The sequence below is a fragment of the Mangifera indica genome, chromosome 15 (assembly GCF_011075055.1).
Source record: "Mangifera indica cultivar Alphonso chromosome 15, CATAS_Mindica_2.1, whole genome shotgun sequence".
NCBI classification, from domain to species: Eukaryota; Viridiplantae; Streptophyta; class Magnoliopsida; order Sapindales; family Anacardiaceae; genus Mangifera; species Mangifera indica.
This window is the reverse complement of record NC_058151.1, coordinates 2,848,898-2,867,497: the sequence shown is the minus strand read 5'-3', so window position 1 is coordinate 2,867,497 and position 18,600 is coordinate 2,848,898. Positions and strand designations below refer to the sequence as shown.

The following is an 18,600-nucleotide window of genomic DNA, read 5'->3' as shown; positions in this document are numbered from 1 at the left end:
CTGAAAACATAAGTAAAACAAATTTTCAAATGCACCCTGAATATGTTTCATTGACCTCTTATATTTAAAATCTTAACTTAACCCCCTCATTCAAAGTTTGGCTAATTAGTATAAGTTTAGCATGGTATGCTATGCTAAACTTATGGGAAAACCCAAAACTTTCAAATAACTTTGATAATCTGTCAATATTACCCTTTTTTTTTGGTAAAATACAATAATACATTAATAGAAGAATAAAAGCAAGTATACATTGATCTTAATACCTGAATTTGACAATCTTTCTTAGTTAATTCATGTTTTCTTTGTGAGTTTTTGGAGCTGAGATTGTGATATAATGAAAATGGCACTTGGAGTTGAAGTATGTTAAAGTTTTGTTGAAAAGTTAAAGAAAATGGTAAATTTTTGTTTAAATTAGATACTTGGCAATATTAGTATAGTTATCAATGTTCTGAGTAATTTAATATAACTTTCCTTTGAAAAAAAAAAATACCCATTATAATCCAAAATTATATTCTTCAATTGATTTGAACTGACATGATCTTATAGAAGAGGTTTTTTAAAAATACATATACTTTAATTTTTTTTTTTCATGTCTTTGGATTGAATTGAGTGAATTTAATTTTTCTTTTTTCCTCAATTGATGTGGAGTGAAGTGGTCTTACAAAAGAAGCTCCTTAAAACCACATTTACGTTATTATTACTTTTTTATATTTTTAAGAGTAATTCTCAAGTTAAGGTTTGATGTATTTTAAAATTCTCACACATAAGATTTCATAAATCTAAATACTTACTATCCTATTAAAATTTTTAAATAGAGTTAAAAGTAAAATTATTATTTAATAAAAATAAAAAATAAAATTTATCTTATATTTTTCCTTTAATTTAAAAAAACTAACAATTCTTTCTTAACCAAAGTTTTGAAAAGTTTCCATTTCTCTTTAAGTTTTTTTTCTCTTCTTTGGCCATGCTGACAGTTGGTGCTTCCCACCCATCTTGTGGCGGTTGCTTAGGAGAAGCGGTCACCAACCAAAGAATCGATTGGAGATGGATTTGTCTTTGTCTGTCTAAATGATGAATGTCCTTTTAACTCTTATTTTGAAGATGGATTGTTGTTGTGTTGTTTATTATTGATTGAGTCATTTTAATTAGCCGAAATCCTTGGATTAATGGTTTGAAAAGTGTTTAAAGTTTTTAGTTGTTGTGCTTTCCGGTCATATGTGTGAGTTTTTACCAAAAAAATAGGGCTTTTTGAGGTTTAAGATTTTTTGTCAAAACCATGGTTTCGACCAAAAAAACAAAAATTAATGTTTGAAAAAAAGGTTGGCCGAAAAAGGTGTCATCATATTATAGGCCAACAAAGGTCTGTTTATTTGGCCAACTATGGGATTTTGACCAAATTAGTTCAGATTTGACCAACTTTTGTTTAATATATTTGTATTTTTTAATTTATCTCTTTTCTTTTGTTGCAAAAGAATGTTTAAACTAAACTCCAAAATCCAAGAGCTAAAGATAATGATATCCAAGAAAGAATGCCTGAAATGAACTCCATGATCATGGAACAAACTTCAACATAAACGACTAGACTTAATTGACAATGCCTCAAGACCAAACTTTTGAATATTCACATGAGCTTTGCTTGGACATTCATAAAGATTACTCATCCATATAAGTCATCATGGATTTACTATTATTAAAGTTTGTATTATAAATATATTATTATTTGTCTTATGGACATTATTAAATGAATCAGTCAAAGATAAAACCTCGTCCATGTAAGTCATGATAATTGTATCATTATTAAAATTATGGTTCATTAGCTGCCACAATCTCATTTCTACTCTTCTTCATCATGATCCCGCTAAATGAATTTTCTTCCTTCTTCCCTCTCACAGCAGCTTCTTTAGCACTCGTATTCATCCTCAGATTCCGTGTCCCACAATCGCCTCAGAAGACTAAAAAATTTCACCCTATCCTTCTCAACCCAGACAGATTCTCAATTACCACAGGATCTATGACTTTATGGCTGAACTTTTACGCAAATATAAAACGTTCAGAGTGGCTACTTTCTTTAGAAATGCGATTTTCACCACTGATCCTGCAGTTGTCGAATACATCCTCAAAACTAACTTTTCTAACTACGGCAAGGTAATATATATAGCTTAATTCTAATTTCTTACTCCATTTCCACTGATCTGCCGACTTTCATATCCATAAGATTTTGTTTATCCTGGGAATGGAAAGTTTTAAGGCTGAGCTTTTCTCCATATAAGACGATGTTAAAATAAGTTGTGGAAATAAATAAAATTATTATTTGTGTTCATGGAAGCAGGAATTGGACCAATATAACATTTTGACGGATCTACTGGGTGATGGGATCTTCGATGTAGACGGAGAGAATTGGAAACATCAAAGGAAAGTATCAAGCTATGAATTCTCCTCCAAGATATTGAGGGACTTTAGTAGTGTTGTTTTTAAAACCACTGCTGTGAAGCTTGCTCGAAAAGTTTCTGAAGCTTCAGTATCAAACCGATAAATTGACATGCAAGTATGCGCTCCAAGTAGATTAGTTACTATACCACAATAATTATGTGTTTATATGCAGGATCTTTTCATGCAAGCAACCTTAGTCTCTGTGCTTAAAGTCATATTGGGCACAGACTTGGATGTTATGTCTAACACTTACGAAGAAGGCGCTAAATTCACTGAAGCTTTTGATAAAGGAAATGCAATTACTTCTTTTCAATATGTTGATTTCATTTGGAAGATTAGGCGGTTCCTCAACATTGGATCGGAGAATGAATTGAGAAAGAATATCAAAGTGGTTGATGATTTTGTATACAAATTAATTAATAGCAAGATTGAGCGACTCAATAATCCACATGATCAGTTACATCATGTGAGTATAACATCTCGAGCCTTCTGGGATTTAGTTCAAAGTTTTGAAATATTTGTGTAATTAGCTAACAAATGAACATTACAGGAGAAGAAAGAGGACCTTTGTCACGGTTTTTGGAACTGAAAGAGACCGATCCAAAATACTTAAAGAGACATAGTTCTCAATTTTGTAATTGCTGGCAAAGACACCACGGCTACCACCATTTCTTGGTTTTTTTACTTGCTTTGTAAACATCCTGACATACAAGAAAAGATTGCCAAGGAAATATTAGAAGCAACCCAAGCGAGAAGTGATTCAAGCATTGAGGAACTTGCAGCCAAAGTAAATAAAGAAACCCTTGACCGGATGCACTATCTCCACGCAGCTTTGTCTGAGACACTCTGGCTCTATCCTGCAGTTCCTGCGGTAAGTACATGCATTATCAGGGGTCGAACACGAATAATGTTGCTAGTTACACCAAAATTTCATTCAACTTTTATAAATTCTTGATACTATTTTATGGCTAAGCCCTAGCTATTGTTGGTTGATTAATTTCATAAGACCATCATTTCTTTTGTTTGTTTGAAAGAAGTACTTGTAAGTGGTGTGACAGGATGCGAAGATTTGCTTTTCCGACGCACGCTGCCTGATGGCTTCAGTGTGAATAAAGGAGATATGATCCAAAATGTACCTTATGCAATGGGCAGGATGAAAGCTTTATGGGGTAGTGATGCAGAAGAATTCCGGCAGAGAGATGGCTCAATGTAAACGGCGATTTCCAACCTAAAAGCCCTTTCATATTCACAGCCTTCCAGGTGAGATAAAGAGTTTGATCATGTTAATGTTTTATTTTACCGAGTTTGAATATTAATCAGAGTTTCGGATCGATTTTCAGTCAAGAATTGCATAAGAATCATATAACAAACCATACACAAATCAACACACCAGTATTTACGTGGTTCGGGTTCAAAAGATTAGAACCTTACATCCAAGGCAGAAGAATCCTCTAGCAAATCCACTATTTTGTAAGAAAAATAGTACAACTTACAGATTCAGAAACCGATCTAGCATTACAGACATAAACGGAAACGAATCCAACCTTCCGACTCGAATCCTTTCTAAACCCGAGCACCATAGCGACCTTGTACACTGACTTAAGTGTTTAGACAACTAGATCTAAGCAAAAATAGTGGACTGATGCATTTCTTGTAAACCCCAGCAGAAAAGAATGAAAGAATCCAGAGAGAAATATTTCACACCCAAAAGGCTGCCTTTTTCTTTTCTAAAGAAACAGCCATGTAAAGCCTTTTTCTCTTCTTTTTTCTTTAAAACCAACTAATGGTTATAAACCATTAGTTAAAGCATTAAACCCAGAAAAGACAAAACTACCCCTAGACAATAACTATAGCCCGAACTTTGCTTAAACTTTGCTCCTTATTTACAAGACTGCCATTAGTTTATGTCACAAATTTACAAAACTCCACCTTGACAAAACTAATATATCTAAGACTCCTCTGCAGACCACAACACATTTACATTGAACAAATTTTGAGCAAATTCAGGGCATCCTTAAACTTACTAAATGGCACAGACTTTGTTAAGATGTCAGCTGGATTGACATCTATTGATATTTTCTTCACATTAACTTTACCAGCAGCCAACACATATCTGATGAAATGCAACCTTACATCAATGTATTTAGTTCTCTCATGAAATGCAAAATTTCTGGACAAATGAATAGCACTCTGTGAATCACTGAAGACTTTTGGAACATCAATATTTAGCCCCAATTCAGAAATAATTCCCTTCAACCACAGTGCTTCTTTAACTGCTTCAGTTAATGCTATATATTCAGTCTCAGTTGTTGAAAGTGCCACAGTGTGTTGCAAATTACACTTCCAGCTTACAACATTTCCACCAAAGGTGAAAATATAACCAGTGAGGGATCTCCTTTTATCAAGATCAACTGCAAAATCTGAATCACAAAATCCTTTCACAGAAAATAGGTTAGTAGCATCAGCAGTATAACATAAGCCATAATCAGATGTACCCTTCAAATACCTCAATAACCATTTTGTTGCATTCTAATGTTTTTTACCTGGATTACTCATAAATCTGCTAACAAGACTAATTGCATATGCTATATCAGGTCTAGTACCTATCATTGCATACATTAGACTTCCTACCACATTAGAATATGGTATATTCTTCATGAAATCAGATTCATCAGAAGACAAAAATCCAGCAGATTTTAATTTAAAATGAGCACCCATAGGAACATTCACACATTTTGCATTGATCATATGATATAATTCAAGTACTTTTCTAATATAAGCAGATTGAGATAAAGTCAAATATCGTTTCAATTTATTCCTACTTATATCCATACCTAGTATTCTCTTTGTAGGACCCAAGTTCATCATTTCAAATTCAGAATTCATCATACATTTCAAATCAAGTAAAGCATTCATATCCTTAGAAGCTATAAGCATGTCATCCACATAAATCAGCAAATATACAAAACTGCCATTTTCAATTTTCTTAAAATAAACACAGTGATCATAACTGCATCTAGAAAATCCAATTGAAAGAACAAAATCATCAAATCTTTTGTACCATTGTCTAGGTGACTGTTTAAGACCATACAAAGATTTATGAAGTAAACAAACCTTATTTTCATTACCAGGTTTTACAAACCCTTCAGGCTGTTCCATGTATATTTGTTCTTCTAATTTTCCATGCAAAAAGGCAGTAGTAACATCCATTTGTTCTAATTCTAAATCAAACAAAACAACAATAGATAACATTAGTCTAATAGATGTATGCTTTACCACAGGAGAAAATACCTCATTATAATCAATGTCTTCTCTTTGTGAGAAACCTTTAGCAACAACTCTTGCTTTAAATCTTGCTTGTTCAACACCAGGTATACCGGGTTTTCTTTTGAAAACCCACTTACATCCAATTACCTTTTTACCCTTGGGTCTATCTACAAGTGACCATATATGATTTTTCTGTAGAGAAGCTATCTCAATCTCCATAGCTTTCATCCAATCATCCCTGTATTTATTTTTACACACTTGCTTGAAATTAATTGGTTCATCCATTTCTATCACATCACCTATCTGTAATGCATATGAAATGAGATCTGCATGTGCATACCTAGAAGGTAGTCTAATTTCCCTTCTAACCCTATCTCTAGCAAGCTAATAATTAGACAAATTAGGACTAATATCAGATTGAGAACTTTCTTCTTGACTCGGTAGTGGTGGTTGCTAATTCAAGTATGAGATTTCGTACTTTGAAGCATGAATTGCATCCAAACCCAATTCAGGTCCACCACTAGACTCTTGAGACTGCCTATGTAAACTAGACTGTGGTGTCTCCACCTTAATTTGAACCTGTCCTGACTGAGTACTAACAAACAAGTTTTTATAAAATTTTGATTCATTAAAGATTACATCTCTACTTATCACGCATTTTTTATCATCAATCAACCATAATTTATAGCCTTTTGTATCTGTAGGATAACCCAAAAAAACAGCTTTTAAAGCCTTAGGATTTAATTTTCCCTGATTTACATGAACATATGCAAGACATCCAAAGGTTTTCAAATGACTTAATGATGGTGGTTTTTTATTCCAAAGTTCCATAGGTGTTTTAAAATTCAATGCAAATGAAGGTGATCTATTAATCAAATTACATGTAGTGACAATTGCCTCTGCCCAAAATCTTTTACTTAAACCTAAATCTGTCATTATACACCTAACTTTATTCATAATGGTTCTATTCATTCTTTCAGCTAACCCATTTTGTTGAGATGTTTCAGTACATGTTCTATGCCTAAGTATTCTTGCTTTCTTACAAAAATCTGAAAAAGGTTTATTACAAAATTCCAATCCATTATTTGTTCTTAAAACCTTTATTTTTTTGTTAGTTTGATTCTCAACAAATGTTTTCCATTCTTTAAAACAATCAAAGGCTTGATCCTTATGTTTTAAAAAATACACCCATACCCTTCTAGAGTAATCATCAATAAATGTTATAAAGTAATGTGAATTAGCCAAAGAATTGGGGATCTGTGGAGATCCCCACAAATCAGAGTGTATATAATCTAAAACATCCTTAGTTCTTTGAGTAGCAGAGGCAAATTTAAGTTTATGTGACTTACCCAGAACACAATTTTCACAGAAATCCAAATTACCAATCTTATCAAGATTAATCAATTTTTGTTTACAAAGTACATGCAATCCAGCAACACTTATATGTCCAAGTCTTTTATGCCATAAAACAGTTTCATCAGATTTAGGATTTAAGTTCATAGAATCTGACACAATGGAACCTTCCAAGATATACAACCCCTGATTCAATTTCCCTTTCATAACCACTAAGGACCCTCTCATTACCTTAAGAACACCATTTTCAGATTTAAAAGCATATCCATTTGAATCTAAAGTACCTAAAAAGATTAAATTCCTTCTTAGATTAGGCACCAATCTCACATTTTCAAGAATTTTAATAGAACCATCATGCATTTTAAATTTGACACTATCAACAACAATAACATCACATGACTCATCATTTCCCATTAATACTTTACCTCAATTCAAGTATTTAATGTTAGTTAGCTAATCTTTCCTAGGTGTCATGTGAAAAGTGTAGCCCGAATCCATAACCCATTCCTCACTAAACATTCTCTCTATTAATGTAAGAACCTCAACACTCTCATACCCTTCTAAGAAATTTACTGTGTCATGGTTTTCATAATTGTTATTATTATTATACAATTTCTTTTTCTTTGGGCAATTCTTTTTAAAATGACCCTCTTTATGACACTGCCAACAAGTTTTCTTAGTTTTAGATTTGGATCTAGAGGTTTTTCTATTTTTCTGATTATTTCTCTTTTCAGTCCTACCTCTAACCTGAAGCCCTTCATTGATTGCCTTCCTTTCAAATTTAATTTCTAAATCTTTTGATTTTAAGGCACCCAATACATCATCTAAAGATAAAAACTCCTTACCATATTTTATTGCAACTTTAACATCTTTAAAAGAATCAGGTAAAGAGTTCAAGATGATTATTGCTTGGTTTTCATCAAATATCTTCTCTTCTATATTAGCCAAACTAATGACAATTTTTTTTTAAATTCATCCAGATTATCATCAAGAGATTTATTAAAATCCATTTTAAAACCAAACAATTGTTCCTTTAGGTAGATTTTATTAGTTAGAGACTTAGTCATATACAGTGACTCTAATTTCAACTAAATCTTTGCAGTAGTGTTTTCATTATCAACCTGTCTTAAGACATTATCAGATAAATGCAAGATAAGAAGACTATATGCAGTTTCTAAAATTTCAGATTTCATATCAGGGTCCATATTTTCAGGGAGAGCAGATTCACTGCCCAATGCCTTAGCACATTTTTGATGAACAAGAACAACATGCATTTTCTTTCTCTACATATTAAAATCACCCTTCCCATCAAATCTCTCAACATAAATTTTTGTTTGAGCCATTGTTAATCAAGTATTTACTAATCCAGTTCTTTACAAGCCACAATAACAGAAAGAGATCAAAGCAAACTATTTATTTATTTTATTTCTTGAAGCCACAATGACAAAATATCTAACACATGAACAGTATAGTCACAATCGGCAAACAGAGAACAAATAGCAAGCAAAAATAATTTCAGCTCTTTCAAAATGACAATATCAGAATGTAAAGAACAACAAGATAAACAAATCTTGAACCAAGAAACACTCCAAACAATTTTCCTCAAATAAGAATAACAATATTCAACTCAAGAGTGCTTTGATACCACTTGTTAATGTTTTATTTTACCGAGTTTGAATATTAATCAGAGTTTTGGATCTATTTTTAGTCAAGAATTGCACAAGAATCATATAATAAACCATACACAAATCAACACACCAATATTTACTTGGTTCGGGTTCAAAAGATTAAAACCCTACATCCAAGGCAGAGGAATCCTCTAGCAAATCCACTAATTTGTAAGAAAAATAGTACAACTTATAGATTCAGAAGCCTATCTAGCATTACAGACACAAACGAAAACGAATCCAACCTTTCAACTCGAATCCTTCCTAAACCCGAGCACCACAACGACCTTGTACATTGACTCAAGTGTTTAGACAGCTAGATCTAAGCAAAAATAGTGGACTGATGCATTTCTTGTAAACCCTAGCAGAGAAGAATGAAAAAACCCAAAGAGAAAAATATTTCACACCCAAAAGGCTACCTTTTTCTTTTCTAAAGAAACAGCCACGTAAAGCCTTTTTCTCTTCTCTTTTCTTTAAAACCAACTAATGGTTATAAACCATTAGTTAAAGCATTAAACGTAGCAAAGACAAAACTACCCCTGGACAATAACTATAGCCCAAACTTTGCTCAAACTTTGCTCTTTATTTACAAGACTGCCATTAGTTTATGTCACAGATTTATAGATCATAACCGTAAATTAAATCATATTTGGCATATTATGTTTTTAACACTCAAATATACTTTTTTTTGGTTCTTTTTCGTTTGCATCGTAACACAAGACTGATGATGCAACTAACTTGCCTAGTCACTAGAAATTTGAGAGCCTCTTCTTTAGATAAACTAATCAATTAGATGATTTGTGTTGAATAGGGAGGTCCGAGAATCTGTCTAGGAAAAGATTTTGCTTGCAGGCAAACGAAAATTTTCTGTATGATCCATCTCGGAAGCTACAAATTCAAGCTCAAAGATGAAAACAAACTAGTCAAGTATAGAATTCCTTTGACTCTTCATATTGAAGGTGGCCTCCATCTCCGTGTCTTCCCAAGATTGAGCTAATGCTTAAACAACTTATACTTCCTCAGGCACTTGTCTAAATCATGGAGTGCAAGGCCATTGAAAAGAATGAAAATAGAGGAATTGTATGAATAATTGCAATAATGAAATAAAGAAATTAAACTCAATACAACTTGTGCTAACACATAAATCAACAAAAATCTCATAATTATTAAGTGATTTTCTTCTTCATAACAAAAGAGATTTGTGGCTTAATTTGGACTAACATTAATTATAATTATCTTTAACAAAATTAGGTAATCAAATAGTTTAATACATGTTACAGATAATGTTTTGTATGAGAAACTAATTAAAATAGACATATGGTTTATCGTTTACACCTTTCTAGGCCAATTTTTATATCTTTTACTTTTATGAGCAAATGATATAATTTGTATTCATTTTGCCCCTAATGTAAAAAACAAAAAACTCTAAGCTAAAATCAAAACAAAACACACGTAAAACCAAATATAGAAAATGCAAGGTAGCCAAAAACAGAAATCTCAAACCAACCGACGACTATCTTTAGAATTGGAACCTTTGACAAACAACAACACTTTGGAATAGATTCAGAGGTAAGTTAGAATTTCGGTTATTTATGTGTGGTCGCCGTTTGCATGATTTGGGTTTATGTTTATTTTTACCGAGCAGACGATAAAACCTGACCATTAATAGTTGTGGTTTATTTGTCCAAAAGTGTAGCCATTGACGGGGAGGAAACTTGAATGCAAAATGCGTAAATTTACAAGCAAACTGCGTAAACTATGCAAACCACGCAAACCCATGTAAATTACGCAAATCTCGTAAACTCATGCAAACCACACAAACTCACATAAACTATGCAAACCATACAAACTTTATAAACCACACAAACTGTGCAAACTATACAAACTAAGCAAACCGCGCCAACTATGCATAATCTGTGAAGTGCATATTGTGTGGTTGCATAGTTTGTATGGTTTGTGTAGTTTCCATAGTTTGCATGTAAATTTGTGCATTTTGTGTCTAGGTTTCCTCTTCGTCGATGGCTACATTTTTGGATAAATAAGTCATAACTATTTATGATTGGGTTTTACTATTTGTTTAGTAAAAATAGACATCAACTTAAATGTGTAAACAACGACTAAACATAAATAACTAAAACTCTAATTTATTTCTGAATCAATTTTTGAAGTGTTGTTGTTTGTCGGAGGTTCCAACTCTAAGGATGGTCGCCGATTGGTTTGATATTTTAGTTTTCGGCTATTTGCATTTTCTGCATTTAGTTTTACATGTATTTTGTTTTGATTTTGGTTTAGAGTTTTAGAGGTAAAATGAGTACAAATTATACCATTTGCTTATAAAAGTAAAAGCCAAAAAAGTTAGCCTAAAAAGGTATAAACGGTATATTATATGCCTATTTTAATTAATTTTCCATTTTGGATAGATGGTTTTAGTGTGATTTTTAAGGTTTCTTGACCTTTGATAGTGATTCAATAACCTAATATTTATTTATTTGTAATACATATACTCACAAATACATAGAACATAATTTTATCAAGTTCAATATGAACATCAATTAATATTTTAATTTAAAGTGTTGATAAAAATTATAATTTACTTCATAATAATATGAATTGTTTAATAAATCCAATAATTCATTTATTAATTGTTCTTTTGCTATGAAAAAAAAGTTGTTATATTTTTTTTATTAAATTCAGTTGACTGTAATTCATTTATTAAAATGACTAGTAGGCGGTGCCCACTGCATATGGTTTGGTTTGGACTAGTTTTTTTCCAGTTGTTTCATTTAATAAATAAATAATTTTATATATTCAAATTTGTATATTAATAATAAAGTATGGTTTTCTTTTAGTTAATATTCTATTTACAGAATGAAAGGATTAAAAAATAAATTGGAATACAATGAAATAAGTTTTTAATTTAGGTTTGTTATTTTTAAATGCAAAGGTGCAGACGAATTAATATAAATATATATATATATATATATATATATATATATATATATATATATATATATAAAATTCTAAAAAATAGATTTTAAGAGAAATAAGTCTACTCAAAATCAACCCTATACTCAAATAATGAGCTTTAAAGTTTGGTCCCATCTAGTTGAAACAACATATTCAACTAGAATTTGTACAAATGTATTAAACAAAATTTGAACAAATTTAAACTAATTTGGTCAAAACACTCCATTCAACCAAATGGATACACCTTTGTTGGCTTAATCTAGTTAAAACCCTTCCTGTCAGTGAAACTTTTTTCACCTTACATTAACCTTATTTTTCAAGCTGAAACTATGAGAAATAAAGTGAAGTGTGAAGATAAAGTCAATATATAGGATGAAGAAGAAAAAGATTTATGTTATTAGATTCAACAGTATTTTTGGTAATAAAAATAGTTACCAATGGAAAAATGTTATTAGGTGATAATGTGTAAGTTCTCAATTCTTACCACAAATTATTGTCGTTTAATGTATTTTTCCTTCATCTTTTACTTCTAGGGTAAATCACCATGCTTGTATTTTGGATTGATCATACTTAAATTTAACTACCGTGTTATTTTATATCAATGATGATTTTTTGTGTTACTTTATTATTTATTTTTGGTAAATTCCATATTCTTTATATTAGAAGGGCATTTATTTCATCTACATTGTCTCTAACAGTCAAACCTACACAAAATTTTTCAGTGAATTAATTGAATTAGCAAAACGTGGATGGGGTCTATATAAATTTTAACCAATACTCCAAGGATTATATAAATATAGCCATGATGTCAAAAATTTTATTTGTATATAGAAGAGGCTTGACTACAATTGACCTCATTTGAAATTTGTGTATCTCGCCTACTCACACTTGAACTGTAATTTGTGGATTTTTTTAGCCAAAATTTATTCAAATTCTTATTAAAATTTTAGGTTTCAATGGGTTATAGGTTAGTATTAATAAATTCAACCATTTATTTTAACGTTTATCGTGTTGTTATGGATTTTCGTGTAAGTTTTCAAATTTTGCTTATGAATATCACATTTTTGAGTTAAAATTGGTTGATTGTACATGAAAACATATTTTCCATTTATGGTTTGAAACTGTAATTTTAGTCTTAAAAATGTTAGATTTTCAATGGATAGAAAGTTTAGTGTTCTGTTTAAATGATTATTTTTTCAGTTGTGAATATAACATTTTTTAAGTTGCACGAAAAAAATGTTGCTTATGAATGCATCTATTATGATGTCTTTGCTACCACCCGAACTCACAGGTACACTGCCCATGTTACATACACTCAAGACTTTAATTCCTCGTTTTATTTATTACCAAGACTTTAATGCCACCTTTCATACCCTTCGTGCAACAACTTCCTAATTGTTTAATTTTTTTAATGTATTGGTAGCCATTAGTATTTTGAAATTTTCAAGATATAGTTAGTGCCATTTTGTTTCCAACAAATAAGAAAATAGAAACACAATGGTATCAACTTGTGATAGACTTCTTGGAATGTCGTTCGACCACCCATTTGTTATGGACTATAATGCTTGACATTTAATATAGAGGAAACATCATATACTGATATATATAAAACCAATAAATTTGTATGAAAGTCATTTCAATAATTTTATGTCATTTATGATTTAATTAAATGTAATACCAATAATAATGAAAATTGGATGAAAGAAGGAAAATAAAATTAAATTTATGCATACTAGAGAAAAAAGCATTTAGCCAAAGAATTCTTCACATTTCACACTAATATTGACATTAATTCTTAAAAAATAAAAGAAAATATGTAACCAAATGGTTACTTTCTTGGATTAAGATGGATTTATTGTTGAATTTTGTGATTTTTCAACGAATTTTAACTAAATTATTGATGGATATAAGAAGCGACAAGGGTTAACATAAAGTTAGAAATGAAAGTATAATGGGTATTATTTTTTTCTTGGCAATATACGTATACCTTTGAAGTGTTGATCAATATTGTATAAACCCCTAAAAAAAAGGCTATTTTTATTATTTGCCCTAATTTTTCAACTTGACTTCATAATTTTTTTTTTATCTTGTTATCCGTTTGTGTAAATAGTATTATCAATTATTATTTTATTAAATTAAAAGTTTGTAAATATAAATATGCATTCTTTTTTAAATATGATAATTAGTTGCTTTCTTTCGTAAACACGACATTAATGGGCTCTCTAGAATACCGGAAAACACAAACGTCAATGGATGTTGAAAGTGATCCTACAGAAACTTATGCTTTGTATATCTTGTGAAACTTATGGTTCATTGGCTGCCACAATCTCATTTCTACTCTTCTTCATCATGATCACCCTAAATGAATTTTCTTCCTTCTTCCTCCCTCTCACAGCAGCTGCTTTAGCACTCGTGTTCGTCCTCAGATTCCGTCGCCCACAATCGCCTCAGAAGACCAAAAAATTTCACCCTATCGGAACCTCTCAACCCAGGGAGATACTAAATTACTACAGGATCCATGACTTTATGGCTGAGCTTTTACGCAAATATAAAACGTACAGAGTGGCTACTTTCTTCAGAAATGCGATTTTCACCACTGATCCTGCAGTTGTTGAATACATCCTCAAAACAAACTTTTCTAACTACGGCAAGGTAATTTAGCTTATTTCAAAAATGATGGATGCGTTTCACTTTCTTCTAATTTCTTACTCCATTTCCAGTTATCTATGCAATGGCAGTAGAGATCTGTCGACTTCAATATCCATATGATTTTGTTTATCTTGGGAAATAAATCAAAATTATTATTTGTGTTTATGGAAGCAGGGATTGTACCAATATAAAATTTTGACAGATCTACTGGGCGATGGGATCTTCGCTGTAGACGGAGACAAGTGGAAACATCAAAGGAAAGTATCGAGCTATGAATTCTCCACCAAGATATTGAGGGACTTTAGTAGTGTAGTTTTTAAATCCACTGCCGTGAAGCTTGCTCGAAAAGTTTCTGAAGCTTCAGCATCAAACCGATCAATTGACATGAAAGTATGAGCTCCATAGTAGATTAGTTACTATATCTCAATAATTAGGCCAAAGGACTATTTCTCACCCAAAGTATCTTCTAATCTCAAGTTTTCAACTTCTAACTTTAAAAATCTCATTTATCCACCTATGTACAGTTAAAATTAACAGAACCCTAACATCTTAAAATTTTATTTTCTTCTTAAACCCTAAAAAGTAACTATTTCCCTCATAGGCTAAGTTTTAAAAAATGACATTTTCACCTTAGAGTTTAGTTTTCAAACTCTGACGTCATCTTCGATGCTATTGCTGGTAGCCTCTCCCTCCTGAAGCTTCCTCTCCCATCGGCGATCTCTCTCCACTCAGCTAGATGCCCGATCAATGTCGAATGAGGCTTGAGAGACGAAGAACTTTATCAGGAAGACTAAGACAAAGATCTCGTCTTCGTTCAGGAAGATGATCATCTTCCCAGAGGTCTTCTTCTGGGAGGACGATCATCTTCCCAGACGAAGACAAAATCTTTGTCTCCCAAGCCTTATTCAATATTGATTGGACATCCAGCTGAGTGGAGAGAGATCGCTAGAGGGAGAGACCACTGACAATGACACTGGAGTTTGAAAACTAAACCTCAGGGGGGGAATGCCATTTTTTAAAACTTGGTCTAGGGACAAACTTTTAGTTTTTAAAGTTTTGGAGGGGGGAAGAAGATTAAATTTTAATATTATAGATAAAATAATGATTTTACCCTTCAAACTAATAGACTTAACCCCGCATAGGTGAGTGTTTAGGATCTTCATAGTTAAAGGATGAAAACTTAAAGTTAGAGGATACTTGGGGTGGGAATAAGTCCTTTGACCCAATAATTATGTGTTTTATTCACTGTAAGTACGTGTTTATATGCAGGATCTTTTCATGAAAGCAACCTTAGATTCTGTGTTTAAGGTCATATTGGGCATAGATTTGGATGTTATGTCTAACACTTATGAAGAAGGTGCCAAATTCACTGAAGCTTTTGATAAAGCAAATGCAATTACTTCTTTTCGATATGTTGATGTCTTTTGGAAGATAAAGCGGTTCCTCAACATTGGATCAGAGTATGAATTGAGAAAGAATATCAAACTGGTTGATGATTTTGTATACAAACTAATTAAAAGAAAAATTGAGCGACTCAATAATAATCCACATGATCAGTTACATCCTGTGAGTATAACATCGCGAACCTTCTGGGTTTTAGTTCCAAGTTTTTAATAATATCTGTGTAATTAGCAAAAAAGTGAACATTACAGGAGAAGAAAGAGGACCTTCTGTCACGGTTTTTGGAACTCAACGAGACAGATCCAAAATTCTTGAGGGACATAGTTCTCAATTTTGTAATTGCTGGCAAAGATAGCACATCCACCACTCTTTCTTGGTTTTTTTATTTGCTTTGTAAGCACCCTGATATACAAGAAAAGATTGCAAAAGAAATAGTAGAAGAAACCCAAGTGAGAAGTAATTCAAGCATTGAGGAACTTGCAGCCAAAGTAAATGAAGAAACCCTTGACAAGATGCACTATCTCCACGCCGCTTTATCGGAGACACTCAGGCTCTATCCCGCAGTTCCTCTGGTAAGTACATGCATAATCAGGGGTTGAACACGAATAATGTTGTTAATTACACCAAATTTTATTTGGATGTTTATAAATTCTTGATACAATTATTATTTGTTTGTAAGAAGTACTTGTGAGTGGTGTGACAGGATGCGAAGATTTGCTTTTCTGATGACACACTTCCTGATGGCTTCAGTGTGAATAAAGGAGATATGATCCTATATGTACCTTATGCAATGGGTAGGATGAAAGCTTTATGGGGTAGTGATGCAGAAGAATTCCGGCCAGAGAGATGGCTCAATGTAAACGGCAATTTCCAACCCAAGAGCCCTTTCATATTCACAGCCTTCCAGGTGAGATAAAGAGTTTGATCATAACCATAAATTAAATCATATTTGGCAAAGGCCAAAAAACTTATTTCCACTTACGGTTTAGTGCAAAAACAAATTTACACTTGTGAGGTTTCAAAAACCTAAATGCCTATTTACCATGTAATTTCTATTAAAACTTGTTGTTAACTATAAGAGTGAAATTGTCATTTAATTAATAATATTAAAAAACTAAAATTTTATCTCATTCTCCTCTTATAGTTAAAAAAACTAAGAATTCCCCTCACCTAAATATTTGAAAAGTTACCTTTCCCCTCCCAAGATTCATTATTTCTCTGGCGGCGTTCTTCGGCCAACCTCCCTTCTAAAGATAAAATATTAATTTTTCAAACTTTGACAAGGGTGAAATTATTAGTTTCTAAAACCTGGGTGAAAATGAGATAGAATTATATAAATATTATTAAAATAACAGTTTTATCTTTATATTTAATTGAAAATCTTAACAAAAAATTGGTGTTTAAGTTTTTAAAACTCTGCAAGTGTGAATTTATCTTCACACCAAACCTTATGTGGGAACAATTATTTTGGCCTTTGGTAAATTATGTTTTTAACACTCATATATATATGTGTGTGTGTGTGTTCTTTTTCATTTGCATTGTAACACAAGAATGATGATGCAACTAACTTTCCTTGTTACTAAAAATTTGAGAACCTCTTCTTTAGATATACTGATCAATTAGATGATTTATGTTGAATAGGGGGGTCCGAGAATCTGTCTAGGAAAAGATTTTGCTTACAGGCAAATGAAAATTTTCTGTATGATCCTTCTCGGAAGCTACAAATTCAAGCTCAATGATGAAAACAAACCAGTCAAGTATAGAACTTCTTTGACTCTTCATATTGAAGGTGGCCTCCATCTCCGTGTCTTCCCAAGATCGAGCCATGAAACTAATGCTTAAACAACTTCTACTTCCTTGGGCACTTGTCTAAATCATGAAGTACAAAGCCATTAAACAAATGAAATTGTATGAATAATTGCAATAATGAAATAAAGAATTGTATGGAATCATTGTTGCCTATTTCCTTAATCAGTTATATGTCATGACTTGAGCAAATCATTAGAGGATTGACTGAGTGATTAATCTCATAATTCATATGTTGATTGCAAGATTTATTGAGTGTTTAATCTCAATGCAGTTCATGCAAGCACATGAACCAACACAAATCTCATAATTATTTAGTAATTGATTTTTTTTTTCTTAATTTCTAACAAGAGAGATTTGTGGCTTAATCTATGAAATACAGCTCATGCCACCGGATGCAATACCTATATGTTGACTATATTATTGTGTTTGTGTGGTATCTCTTAGAAAATTTTTTGATGTGTGTTAACACTAATTATAATTTTAGTTTAATAAAATCGGATAATTAAATAATTGAATAAAACTTTTGGATGAGTTTAAGCAACCACTAAAAATAAGTCCAATAAAATTTACTAATAATGATTTGGATAAATGGTTCTTGTGAGTTCTAAGTTTGTTAAATTATTGATAGAATATTTAATAACCTAATATATATTAGTCAGAGTTTCTCTTTAAAACCCCAACATAGTTTTACCTATTTAAAATTGTCTTTAAAAAAATTGTTCTAACAGCAAAAGACAATTCATTTCAATACAAGTAAATTTAAGAAGTTTTACTGATTCAAAAAATATGACTGAATCAAATATTCTTATAACCCTGTCAATTTTTAATTTAATATTTTATTTTTTTTGCGGGATCCTATGGAATCTTTTAAGTAAATTAATATTGTAATATCAAATCTTCAACGCTCCATTCTAGATTAAAGACCACGATTCGTGGAGAAGCTTCTCCATTTCATAATTTAAGTGTAGAATTTAAGAAATAAGTATGGAGAGACAATAATTGGTATTTGACAACGTAATTTAAATATATTTTATATGTTAAAAAAAAAAATCCTTCA

At 31.6% G+C, this 18,600-nt stretch overlaps 1 protein-coding gene and 1 pseudogene across 1 annotated transcript; both read left to right on the top strand.

Moving 5' to 3' along the window:
• The first annotated feature begins 340 nt into the window (after positions 1-340).
• Positions 341-9,714, top strand: LOC123198064 (annotated as a pseudogene).
• Positions 9,715-13,895: 4,181 nt separating this feature from the next.
• LOC123198240 (cytochrome P450 704C1-like) lies at positions 13,896-17,696 on the top strand. Its single transcript, XM_044612909.1, has 6 exons — positions 13,896-14,336; positions 14,508-14,723; positions 15,603-15,899; positions 15,986-16,306; positions 16,438-16,641; positions 17,376-17,696. Exons 1-6 carry the CDS (start codon positions 13,938-13,940, stop codon positions 17,574-17,576), a joined length of 1,638 nt encoding a protein of 545 aa, XP_044468844.1. The 5' UTR covers positions 13,896-13,937; the 3' UTR covers positions 17,577-17,696.
• The last annotated feature ends 904 nt before the right edge of the window (positions 17,697-18,600 follow it).